Source organism: Erigeron canadensis, chromosome 7 (assembly GCF_010389155.1).
Source record: "Erigeron canadensis isolate Cc75 chromosome 7, C_canadensis_v1, whole genome shotgun sequence".
NCBI lineage: Eukaryota > Viridiplantae > Streptophyta > Magnoliopsida > Asterales > Asteraceae > Erigeron > Erigeron canadensis.
In genome coordinates, this window is record NC_057767.1 from 3,824,161 (window position 1) to 3,838,140 (window position 13,980).

Below are 13,980 nucleotides of genomic sequence, written 5' to 3' on the forward strand. Positions count from 1 at the left end.
CTCAGGCCCTCATTAACGATTTTCTTTTTGTTATATATTCACTTAATATATAAAATATATAAATGAGCTGGGTTTTAAATGTAATTTTGATTGATACAATTTGTATCTAAGTATTATATCACCAAAAGAAATAGTTAAGGATAAAGTTGAAAAGAAAAACAACCTTTTTTACATTGTTTTGGCGAAATCTTTTTAAATATATATACCTAGCTGATCGAATTGTCTTTTCATTTTTACTTGAATTTATATATCAATACATATTATTTATTGGATTTTTTTCTCTGGTGTAATTTTGATACGTGCTGAAAACGATTAATTCTTTATGCAAATCTAAGCAGCCAAGAAATTAAAGGAAATATAAATAACTTGCATCTTTTAGTCGAAGGATTTAAGAAAGATGCAAATCACATAAAAACGCTAAGTTCGTAATATATAGCTAAAAAGCAAATTAAAATGAAAATAAGAATTCGCAATACGAAATAGCAATAGTATTTGAATTGAAAATTTTTGGACCCCAAATAGTCATCAAGCGTCCATCAGTAAAAATCGTCACTGAATGCTTCGTTTATATTAAATTGTAGTTGACATATTAATCGTTTATAAGATATCCAAAAATTTGAAGAAAAAAAAAAAGAAGAAGAAGTGCAGTGGAACCAACCAAACCAGATCTGTTTCAATTTGCACTTAAAAACAAGCCGGGTCATTAATCTTTAATGTAACGAGATATATATATATATATATATATCGGATGAAATTCTTCGTTTTAAGGTGTTCTTTTGCTCGATTCATGATTCTATCGGATGAATCTAAAAGCTATGCATAAAGAAGTTTGACCTCTTAGATGTAAGAAAAATCTATGGTAAGCCACAATATGAAATCCTTCCGAGTTAAGCACATATCAAATGATTTTCATGAGAAACTTAAAATTAGGTGAGTCAGCAACCAAATAAAGTAGGAGTACCTTTTAGACAGTACCCAATTAGGACTTTACTACTAGCTACAGTACAACCACAAAATTCAACTATAGATAATTTAAGGGATCATACGTACACATAAAAAAATAAGAAGTCGTGTTGCATAACAAATGCAATAACGGCGCACCACGAGCATTAGCTTGAAGGCGATTCAACAGCTCGTGAGCACTCTATGCCACCTAAAGGTAAGTTGATTTGGTTGATCGATACCCTGCAATATTTATGCTAAAAAACTGCAGACAAATAACTTGAAAATATTAAGTAAAGCATGCAGTACCTATCTTAGATAAAACATGAAGGATTATGTAAAATTCAAGGAAAATTATGTAAAATTTAGGGGCTATGTATATTTATTAAATTTAAAGATTTAGTTTGTAAATTATTTTAAAATGGTAGTACCTAATTATATAATAACAGAAGTAAACATATATGTTTAAGTAATTCTAGTATGTGACAATGGCATCCTGCATTCCTGTTCCATTTGATTCATGAAGCCGGAAGACGTGCGTGCGGAAGGCGTGCGTACGGCTTCATGAATCAAGAATGGACTGAAATTATATACATGAAAAAACCATGAAATTACAGACCAATGATAATATGTGAGACTATATAGAAATTTTAGAAGACAAAAAACTATTGGATTGATTCAAACATGTAGAAAAACAAAAATTATTAAATAAAATATAATTTGCTCTTTATCAGTTTTATCATTTCACTTTTCATAATAATAATTATATAAAAAACATTATATTAAGGGGTGTTTGGTATTTTGATTATAAAACAAATTTTGCGTTTTCAAAACTGTTGCGTTTTGAAAAAGCATGCATGTACATCATGTTTCACCAAAACTGCGTTTTCATAGCAAATAATCACTTTTTCATACAAACACTTTTATAGATTCTTTGCGAATCAGATAATCATTTCAAAACGTAATCCCAAACACTCTCTAAGTTTTATTACATTAATTAAAAAATATGAAAAAAAAAAAATAAAAAAAAAACTAAAAAAATGGACATAATAAAAAGACGGGTTTCATACCAATTACCCTTAAATTTTAAGATATAAACAAGACAATAGCGTAAACCAACCATCTAATAGATGGATACACATGGATGGACTGGTACCAGTTGTGACATCCATATATGCCTCCATGGTCCACTACAATGAAGCATCTTCAAAAATATATTGACACAAGTTCAATCCATGGATTTAGCACTATAATAGCCAGTGATTGTTGGATGAAAGTGCTAAATGGGCATGATCCCAGGGGAGAGGGTCATGTTACCGATGTGGTACATGAGACTAATAGAACCAGTTGCCCTTAAACTTTGAAAAAACATTAAAAAAAAAGGACAATAACGTAATAACCACTCGCAAATCCTCTGCCAATTTGTTTTGTTTTTGTCACTCTCGATCATCTCCATGTCGGCTGATTCCGCATGATCTAATGGCGCGCATAACATATTTCTATAGTATTTTCATTTATTTGCTCTTTTCAACGTTTCATCTCAATACAGAGTAACTTTTTCAATGGTTTCAACCAAATTCATTAGGTTAAAATTGGAGATCGTTTATATTTTCATTAAAATTGGAGAAAACAAACGTTTTATAACGTAATATAGATACGAACCAAAGTTTTCTTTTCTATTTTACTTCATTTTATATAAGATATGTCTACTGGATTTGTTATCTCTCGTGTAACTTTAATACGTGATGAAAACGATTACTCCGTATTTTTTTTTATCCTAATCTAAGAAGCCAAGAAATTAAAAGAATTAAAAATAACTAAGTTGTATGTTTTAGTTGATGGAAGATTCAAATCACATAAAAACGCTAAGTACGTGATATACAACTAATTAAGAAAGGTAAAATGAATGTGAGAATTCACAATACGAAAACCAGTAGTATTTGAATTGAAAGTTTTTGGACCCCAAATATATAGTCATTTAAGCGTCCATCACTATAAATCGTCCTCGAATGCTTCGTTGTCGTTCCACCGTGCCTTGAACCCTTCAACCTAACATTTTACATATGTATGTAATGCATCAGTTAATTAATTATATTCTTGCAAAAAGTGAAAGCAAGATCGTGTACATAGACAATAATATATATGTTTACTCGAAACAAACCTTTGTATCGCATAGTTGTTTTACTTTTGGAAAAACTCTTTCAAGACATGTCACTTTATCAAGCGATAGCAATTGATACTCATCATAACATGATTCCTGAAGCAGCCAATACATACATGATATATGAATTGTATTCATGGTTTTTACAGTTAATCATCAAACGAAATTACACTACGTACCTGCAGCTCGCAAAACATTCTAATAAGATTGTATACTATTCTCCTCTCGGAATTAACTTGTTCAAGATCCCACTTTAAATAGTTAATGTCTCTTTCCGCAGTACGCCACTGTCTTAATAACATCCAAGATTTAGTACATATACTACCAAAATCTTATTTACAGGCCAAGACGGAAAAGAGTAGTTACCTTGAACTCTTTGCGTCGACGAGATTGCCCCCGAAGACGTACTTCTTCTTTTTCCCAATACCATCTGTTCAAAGAATAACTCCTATAAGGAATCCGTATGGGTTCAGATGCAGTGTACGTTTCTCTTGTCATCTTTAAGTCTCTAAGTTTGTCGTGGATTTTCATTTCTTCTCTCCTGTTCTTGCTCCCGTGTTGGATCCTTTGAGCCATGCTGTCAACCAGATCGTAAAGCTCTTGTGCACCACCCCATGTCATTCCACCAATCTTTTTTGAGGAAACAAGTTCTTCCTCAACTTGTTGCAAATATTCCGTGTCAATCCGCCCTTTCTTTATCAGCCTTTTTTGACAACGTTTTTGATCTGGTCTTATAGGATTTTTCGCATCAATTAATTTACCAGTCAAATCCATGACTCGAGTGTTTATAGACACTGAATTTTAACAAGACTCTTGAGGTACTGACTACTTTCCTTATATGCTCTGGAGCGGATCCATGCTACTTTCTGGTTTATCAATTTAATTAATTAGACGCACATATATGAGTACGTAGCTAATCTAATTGAATAAAAACATGTAAACTTGGAACTAATTAATACGAACCTTTATGTCTTGAATTTCTTCATTGATAAGTGGAGGAATAGTACTCAACAAGCCAAACCTGTCGATATAAAATTGATGATAGGAATTTCGTGGCAATTGACTACTATCCATGATTGATTTCATGGCCATATATGATTTTTGGATGAGATCAACTTGAACCTACACAAAGTGTATGTAATTTTTGATGAGACATCGTCTTGTTGAATTATACAACAATTGTACGTATTTATATATGAAGTTTTTCTACTTATTTACTCATGACCAAAGCTATTGAATCATTATATATTAATTTCGATGTGGATATGAAAAAACACAGACTAAAAATAATCAAATACCCATAAGACAACCATAAATTCAATATATGTAATTAACTAATTTGTTTGGCTATTTAAATTACAATATTGTCTATTGATTTCCCTAAGATTAATTCCTAGCTAGGTTTAATCGGGAAATCAATTAAAATCTAAAGAGTATGAAACATTCGCATAATCATGTGATCATGTCACTGCATCATAGATGATATAATACTTAACAAGTCCATAATTGGACTAGCAAACATAAAATTCAATACAGTAAAGAAAACATTATTCTAACCAGGCAATCTAATAAGAAAAAAAAAAAAGTTAATAAACAAAACAAAATGTAGTTGCCTCTTTAGATTGTTAGAAATAAAAACCGAAGTCCTTTGACTTCTTTCTTGGTTCGTGCGGTCGTTGCTGTTGATTTCGACAAGACCAAGACTATCTAAATTGCGTGAGGTTTTTTTTTGGGGGGTTGCTGATCACGCCCACCCTCGTATTAATTGATAGATGTGACATATATATTGATTTCCCTTATACGGATAAATGATAAAAGGCCAACGCCTTTTTTTTATGTTGTTGGGCCGAGCCGAGTTCCCACAAAACTAGGAGTGGGAGAACCCATCAAGTTTATTGGTACAAGGCTTCTCCTTAGTATTTTATTCGGCACATTAAACTCTAGTTCTATTTATCACCGTCTTTGGCCATTTTTCATCATCCATTCTCCAAATGACGTGAAATTCAAGGACAATTTTAATCTTCAAGTAACAAAAGTCTTTATAAACGATTTGGGAATGTATCTAAAATGAGTAACATTACATACTTTTACAAACACCTCGATACTTTATTTTACTTAGTATTATCCAACATTTTATTATATTACTCAAGAAATACATAAAAAACGGCGGCTCGGTTTGAGGGTGAATTACGCTTGCTTGTCGGTTACAAGCCACAACTAGAATAATGGGTAAGGCATTTGACTATCATACTCTATGACATATCAACTCCTATAACCTATCATACTCTATGACCTCGGTATCACCCCACCATCTCACCGCCGCAACGCGCGGATACTTGCTCTCGTCTACTTCTAATTTGTAAAATGTTAATCGTAACACACTCGAAAATGTATGAAAAGAAATCACATTTAAAAATGTGATAAAATTTTAGTTAATGGAAGATGGAAATGACATAACAAAGCTGAGTACATGATACGTGTATATGACTGAAAAAGCAAAAATGAATATGAGAATTCGCAATACGAGAATAGCAGTAGTATTTGAATTGAAATTTTTTAGACCGCGCGCAAATAGTCATTTAAGCGTCCATCAGTAAACGTCGTCCCTGAATGCTTCGTTCTCGTTCCACCGTGCCTTGAACCCTTGAACCTATAACATTTTACATATAGATATTATATATGTAAAAGGTGAACGCAAGCTCGTACTTACGTAGACATTATATATGCATGCCTATATATATATATATATAATCGTGTTATATATGATTTGAAACAAATTAACCTTTGTATCGCACAGTTGTTTTACTTTTGGAACATCTCATGCAAGATATCTCTTCCTTAGCGATAACAATTCAAACTTATCATAACATGATTCCTGGATCAACCAATACATACATACATGATGAATTGTAGTTGTATTCATGGTTAGTGTGACACGCAAAAACAGTATTATATGGGGAGGATGTATTCGTTGCGCGCGCGTTTTTACAGTTCATCAAACACGTACCTGCAGCTGGCAAAGCATTCTTATAAGATTGTATGTTACTCTCCTCTCGATATTAACTTCTCTAATTAAGATCACGCTCTAAATAGTAAATTTGTCCTTCCACATTACACAACTGTACGTGTTAATAACATCCAAGAATTAGTACGTACGCATATATAGTACCAAAATTGAAGACGGAAATGAGTTACCTTTAACTCTCTGCGACGAGATTGCTTCCGTTGATGTACAAGTTTTTTTGCATAATACCAACCGCGACAATAACTCCAAGGATAATAAGGCGAAATCTGTATGGGTTCAGGTGCAGTGTACACCTCCCTTGTTATCTTTAAGTCTCTAATTAAGCTTGTCATGGATTTTCATTTCTCCTCTCCTGTTCTTGCTCCCGTGTTGGATCCTCCGAGCCATGCTTTTCATCTTTCAATGGATCGGTATATGCAAAATGAGAAAAATATGATAGATTACTTGAAGTAGTGATCTCGAGACGCACACTCGCTAACAATACATACATACATATATTATTATATGATAGAGATCAAGAGAGAAGGATATATATATACTAGCTAGTAATACACATTTACGGAAACCATGTATACCAGCTGATCGTTAAGCTCTTGTGTACCACGCGATGTCATTCCACCGGTCTTTTTTGAAGAAAGAAGTTCTTCCTCAACTTGTTGCAAATACTCCATGTCAATCCGCCCTTTGTTTATCAGTCTTTTCTGGCAACGTTTTTGATCTGGTCTTATAGGCTTACCAGTCAAATACATGACTCCAGCAGAGCGGGTCCGTGCTACTTTCTGTTTTATCAATTTAATTAGACGCATATGAGTAGTAGGCATATGTGAGTTTTCATTTTTCAACACTAATACTATATATATATATATATATATATTTGCATCATTACCTGATCTAATTAAAGAAAAACATGTATAAATGCAACTAATTAAGTTTTTACGGACCTTTATGTCTTCAATTTCTTCATTGATACGTTGAGCAAAAGTACTCAACAAGCGAAAGTTGTCGATACAAAATTGATGATGGGAATTTCGTGGTAATTGACTACTATCCGCTAATTTTGTCATGGAGATGATGATTTGCAGTGAAATCAATAATGTACCTGCAGAAACTTCAACGTCCTTGAACCTACACAAGTGTATGTAATTGTGATGATACATCTTGTTGAATTATGTGAGAAGACAATTGTATATATATATATGAAGTTTTTCTACTTATTTATTCATGACAAATTAAAGCTAGTTATATATTAATGTCGATATTGATATGAAGAAACACAGACTAAAAATAATCAAATAAAAGCAAATGAATCCATAAAATAACCATAAGTTGATAAGTAATGTTGATCGAAAAACAACAAATTACACACACTTAAAATAATCAAATAGAAGCAAAAGAACCTATAAGACCACTCCCAATAGTGACGTTTTCAACGACATGCAGTACACGTACACTTTTGATGCAAACTGGCACATTGATGTGAATTTATAAAACAAGAAATATCTCAATTATGACTTCACACAATTAGGCAGTACGTGGACCTTATCATATATATATGATATAACTACGGTAAATCCAGGTTGTTATCTAAGAATAATGTGAGTTAAGGTAAAACTAAAAGTGGGCGCGCATATTATGTCCGTACTGCCGTGTTGCCTAAAACTACTAAAAACGGCAATAAAAAGTAACAAGGTTCCTTGATCAAGAGAATAGGTGCATGTAAAGAGTGAATTAAAAGGTTCATCTACCTAGAATAGTTCCACCATAAGTTCAGGTTGTTATGTTAACAACATCAGTCGAAGGATCAAACAAAGCACTAGCTAATTGGTACCACCAAAGCTAGTAAATTTATTTAGTTAAATTTCCTTGACTAGTTCAATTAAATTAACCGGTTAACAGTTTCGTCTATTGATCTATCTAACCATTAACAGATTAATCTCTACATTAAGAGTAATCAACTAAAATTTCAAAAAAATGTAACTTTCACATAATCATGTTATTTCATACAAAAGACTTAACCCGTAGCTGAATTAAAAAACAAAGGATAAATGGGTCTAGCCCTATGTACCATACGCCTTTTTTTTTACGTTGTTGGGCCGAGCCGAGTTCCCACGAAACTAGGAGGGGGAGAGCCCATCAAGTTTATTGGTACAAGTCTTCTCCTTAATATTTATTCGGCACATTAAACTAATTTACTATCTTGATTCCATGCAAAGGTTGGAGGGCCTTTTCTACCATTTAGGTAGAAACTGAAAGCAGCCTCTCTACTTAGGTAGAAATAAGGCCTGCCTACATCTTAACCTCCCCCATACACCGTCGAGATATTGAGGCTCAAAACCCACGGAAGGCGGCACTGAGCAGTTACTTACTTTTTTCTAAACTACGGTGATTTACTCGTATAATTAATTTTCACTAATCATCTGTCTATTTTAAACAATCAAACTTTTATTTTATTTTTGAACAGGTCAAACTAATAACTGAGAACGTAATTATAGCCTGCAACAAGGTTTTGAACCTTCATATATTGTAAAAATATTGATACATCAGACCGGAACATTAATTTTTTAATCAAGAAATTATTGAAGAAATTATTGAAGTCTCAATTTATAGTTTTATACTGCATAATCATTCCAAAATCAATAACAAAAAAATGTGATTAGAATAACCTTTAATCGAGAGTACGTGCAAATAAAAGAACGTTGTATGTTTTTCTTCTTTATTTTTTTTCTCAGTCCACAAAAAGATATGTAGGACTGTAGATATATATATATATGTAACTTTATAGTAGGCTAAATTAAATACATTACATGATTTAATCTACAAGTGATTGATGAGTTTCTCACATGTTTAACGAGCTTAATCGATAACACATGTATAGGGTATATTTGGCAGCAAGCTTTTTGGAGCTTTTAGGAGCTTCAAGTTTTTATGAAAAAGCTCATATCTAATGAATAGCTTCGTTTGTTCATAAAATTTAAGAAAAGGCTTCAAGCTTTTAGATGATGAAAAAGCTCCTATCTAATGAATACAGCTTGAAGCTTAACGCTAATCATACTAGCGTTTTGGGAATGGAAGTAGCTTTTTCGTTTATTATTTACATAAATAGCCTTCTAATGACTTTACACTTCAAGTTCTCTGTTATTTTTACGGACAAATCTATCCATTCTCCACGTAACAAACAAGAGGGAAATATTCGTGGCAATGCTAAGCATATAAAAGTATTCTTATATAGAGTAATCTTATGACACCAACTAAAACATTTATATATTTTTTAATGTATTTTTACGTATAGGTATTGAGTTAAATTATGGTATTGAGTTAAATTAAATATAGTTTATATATTTACAAAACAAGCATTGTTATTTTCATTAGTATATATAAGGGAAAGTGAATATGGTGTTATCTCAAATCCAACTCGAATAAAAAACCATTTACATTTTGATTTTTATTCCACAAAAATCATGGGAACCCAAATTTATTTATTCATTATACACAAAATATTTAAAAAATAATAGGTGAAATGCCTAAGTATAGTATGCAAACACAAATTGATATTATTATGGCTACATTTGCGTTGCATAATTATATTCGTAATTCTCATGAAGACATCTTGTTTACTACAATTGAATTACATACCACGAGATGAACTACATGATGTGTGACACAAGCATTGACGGTGTATATGGGGGAAGAACGAATGAGATGAAACAAGTTCGTAACAACATTGCTACTCTGATATGGAATGCACGTCATTAGTGATTAGTATTATTATATTATGTTTTCAAGTGTTTGTGAACGATTATGTTTTACTTTGTTAAAATGACCATGCGATATTAAATTATGAAAGAAATTACGTGTATGTCTATTTTTGTCATTTTACATATATTGTTAACAGCTACAACTACTCTGCCAAACATCTAAATTTATCTAACAGCTACAGCCTCCAGCTTTTAGTTACAGCTACTAGCTACCAGCCACTAGCTGATTTTACCAAACACACCCTTGTTTTTTTTTTTAAGAGGGGTTCAATCTTTATATTGGTTTCTTTGTGGTTTTTTTTTTTAAATTTCTTTTTATTTTTAATGTTATTATTTACCGTTTTATATTGTTTGTTTCAAAATAATTTCAAATATCCTAATTAATCATTTTTATTATTATTATTTATCAGAAGATTTCATCAAATAATAACACCAAGTTATCATGAGGTGCTTAACAGTTAACACCACCATATATGGCTTTCCATTTTGTCCGCACTAAACCCATTACTAATGCTCCAATAATGAATGGGGGCTAGCTAAAAGTAAAAATTAAAATAAGTCGAGGGGTATGACTGCACACCGGCAATAACAACGAAAGAAAAGCCAACCTTGATTTCACGGTGACTCAATTGGGAGTTTAAAATGGAAGTTAAAACAGAAGGAAAACGAATGAATAAAAAAGAGAGAGCAAAAGAAAACAGAGAAAAACGTCACCAACAAATCTCTCTTCTCCGTGCTATTCCTTATCCCCTTCACCAAAGGTACGTTTCTTTTCTTATTTCTCTTTATTATTATTTTTAGGATAATGATAAATCAACCTACTTGGTGTGCATAAAGATGTGCCTAATCGTAAGATGATGACATGTGGAAAAATCAGGAGGCAAGATTAGGAAAGAGAATTAGTGGAATCCACACCTTAAATTCTTAAGGTTTTAGACATATCTTTGGGCACACCAATTAGATTGATTAATCATTTTTCTTATTTTTATTAACTTTCTTAAGGACTTAAGGTTATGACTCGGCTTCAAAACTAATAAGGTCCCAATTTAGTCAAAGAAAAAGGTCAAATTTCTGAATATTCACCAGGCAGTAGTCATTTCTAGGCTTCCGAGTTAAAAACTAGAAGTAATCGCACCCTTGGTCTCCAGGCGTGCCTTCATGTTCCAATCTCTAGGATGTTGCCCGCTTAGATGGTCATTGCTACTTTGCTAGGGTTAGAACCACTAACCAACTTTCACGCCGTTCTAAATAAATAAATAAATAAATAGTTAAAAAAAATTACTAATTAGTGATGAAAACTTACTGCATTTCCGTGCATCACTTTTAAAAAAAATTTGTCTATGATTTAATGTTTTGAAATATTTAGGTGGTGGTCTGCAGAAACAATAGCTGTGGTGACCGGTGCTAATCGAGGGATCGGGTTTGAGATTACGCGCCAACTGGCGGTACATGGGTTGACAGTTGTTCTCACTTCAAGAGATGCTACTGTTGGGGAAGAAGCAACTAAGGTCCTACAAGAAGAAGGCTTAAAAGTCGTCTTTCATCAACTCGATGTTGTTGATCATGAATCTATTGATTTGTTTACCACTTGGGTAAAAGAAACGTATGGCGGTATAGATATTCTGGTAATATGCTGTCACTTGAATGTCGTTGTGCTGCTTTGCATCATAACTATTTTCTTCAGTATTTTCAGTTTTCGTTGAGTTTTTGCATTTATCTGAAAGTCAATTGAGTCAGCATAGAAACTGTTATGAAGTCTTTGCCACTAATCCGACTATATATAACTTTGCAAACTGTGTGTGCATCCAGTGCACAAAGCACATATTTGCAGAAGCAAATGTAACTGAATCTTGCCTTTTAAAGTAGAATGATCTTTAGAGGGGTCAAATTTTTGTTCTGTTTCTTTTTGGATAACTTGATGAAGGTCATGTTTTATCTTCACTTGGTAAAAAGAAGGTATAAAAGATATAGTGATAGCTATTAAATGAAAAGCAGTCAATAGGTTTAAATCTGCCCAAAGCATATTTTTCTAATGCATAAAATCTCCTTAACCATTTTACTGGAAACTTTTGAACTTGGATTATAATTAAACTATTATATAAATGTTTTTGTAATTATATTCGAGTATTCGACACAAATTATTTATAGATAAATCAAGAGTATTGGACCAGTGGTGTTTTGTGTCAAAAAATCACGCCCATTTGGCTTTTCTTTAGTTATCTTGTAAAATATAGTGGAGAAAAAAAAAACATACTTTTTTGGTGGAAGGAGTATTGACTTGATAGACTATTGGCCCTCTGTAACATTTATCTGTTATTTCATGACTTCAAATTTACCTTAGGTTAGGGCAAACACATTAATCTAGTATCCACCAGATATACTTATTGCGAACTTTACAGATAAACAATGCAGGCGTAAGTCATAATACTGGATCAGAGAATTCTGTCGACTTTGCTGAAAAGGTGATCAACACCAACTATGTTGGTACCAAAAACATGACTAAAGCTATGATTCCATTGATGAGGCCTTCTGCTGAAGGGGCTCGGATTGTTATGGTGAGCTCACGGCTGGGAAGACTTAATGGCAGGAGAAATGTATGTAAGATCTTATTTTCTTCAATAAATCTAAAGAAATACCTTGTCCCGTTATAGCTCTAAGCTAACTTGGAATAATAGATATGATTTTAAGAAACTCTTGGGTTGAAATCGCCACCTCTAAATTTGTCTTAGCTTTAATTCAATATACAGTACCTTTTTAGGAGGTTTATGCATTCAATAGTAGACTTTGGGTAACTTTCAACTCGTTTGGCCCATTTCTGATCCGTTTGTGATACAATCCAGCCCAGCCCAACCCAGTTTTTCCCATTTTTAGAAGCGATGGCAACCTCTAGTCTTAGCTCTTTATTTTGTCTAGTTCTGCATGATCTAACATTTGCTAAAATTCCTTATCAGAGGATTGCAGATGTCACTTTGAGACAGCAATTAGAAGATGTGGAATCGTTATCAGAGGACCTAATTGACACAACTATGAACAAGTTCTTAGAGCAAGCCAAAGATGGAAGTTGGATATCCGGAGGATGGCCTCAAAATAATACAGACTATTCATTGTCAAAGCTTGCAGTCAACGCATATACAAGGCTGATGGCCAAGGAACTCTCAGATCGACCTGATGGTAACAAGATATTTATCAATTGCTGCTGCCCGGGCTGGGTCAGAACTGCCATGACTGGCTGGGCAGGCATAACTCCACCCGAGGAAGGAGCTGATACAGCCGTATGGCTTGCCTTGTATCCGGACCAGTGTACTAGTGGTAAATTCTTTGCAGAGAGACGTGAAATAAATTTCTGAAAGCAGTTTTCTTACTGGTAAGAGGCTATCTTTGTTCCTCAAGCTGGTTCGTGATGGTTCGCTGACTTTTGATAAGTAATGCACCAAGGTATTGGCGTTGTTGAAAGATGTGCTGTACTATTTAAAGTTTTGCATTTGGCTTGTCAGAGAAGAATAATGTGTAAATTAGATAGCATACACATGTTACATTTTGTAGCATAGGAATTTGCTATGTTTAAGAACTTGTAGTTAAAATATAAAGAGTCACATTTTTATGGTGCATTTTTTTATAACATTTATTCTTTTGTCATTTCTAATCTGATTTGAACTGAATTTGAATTTTGTATCACCACCTGCACCTCAAATCTCGGCACAGTGGAACGTGTAACCCGCCTGCTTATTCTTTTGTCATTTCTAATCTGATTTGAACTGAATTTGAATTTTGTTAATTTTGTTAGTGTAATTCAACCCTCTTGGCCTAAGAAATTGAGAAAGGTTTTTCATAGAAAAGGGAATTTGGACTTCGATTGTTAGCTCATTTCTGCCATTGATAAACTAGGTTTGCCCTTAAAAAAATTCTCTCTTTTTGTTGGTACTCCATAAAGAGTGTACTTTGCCTTTTGGCTTTACAATGATATCCACTTCGCTTTTAAAAAAATCTTGATAACTAATCTTAACACACTTGATTGCATAAGCTTATTCACAAGATGAAATGAATAAGCTTATGCATTAACACAAGATGAAATGAATTACATTAACACACTTGATTGC

At 33.0% G+C, this 13,980-nt stretch overlaps 1 protein-coding gene across 1 annotated transcript; it reads left to right on the forward strand.

Annotated features, from left to right (window-relative positions):
- The first annotated feature begins 10,412 nt into the window (after window positions 1-10,412).
- LOC122607700 (carbonyl reductase [NADPH] 1-like) lies at window positions 10,413-13,519 on the forward strand. The gene is made up of 4 exons (XM_043780724.1): window positions 10,413-10,644; window positions 11,250-11,508; window positions 12,283-12,477; window positions 12,835-13,519. The coding sequence occupies exons 1-4, from the start codon at window positions 10,526-10,528 to the stop codon at window positions 13,228-13,230; spliced, it is 969 nt and encodes a 322-aa protein (XP_043636659.1). The 5' UTR covers window positions 10,413-10,525; the 3' UTR covers window positions 13,231-13,519.
- Window positions 13,520-13,980: the final 461 nt, after the last annotated feature.

Excerpts from the sequence above, each read along its gene's own strand:
- LOC122607700 (XM_043780724.1), top strand. The coding sequence starts at position 10,526 with ATGGAAGTTAAAACAGAAGGAAAACGAATGAATAAAAAAGAGAGAGCA. Across the intron at positions 10,645-11,249 it reads CCTTATCCCCTTCACCAAAG|GTGGTGGTCTGCAGAAACAA; the intron begins GTACGTTTCTTT and ends TGAAATATTTAG. Across the intron at positions 11,509-12,282 it reads ATGGCGGTATAGATATTCTG|ATAAACAATGCAGGCGTAAG; the intron begins GTAATATGCTGT and ends CGAACTTTACAG.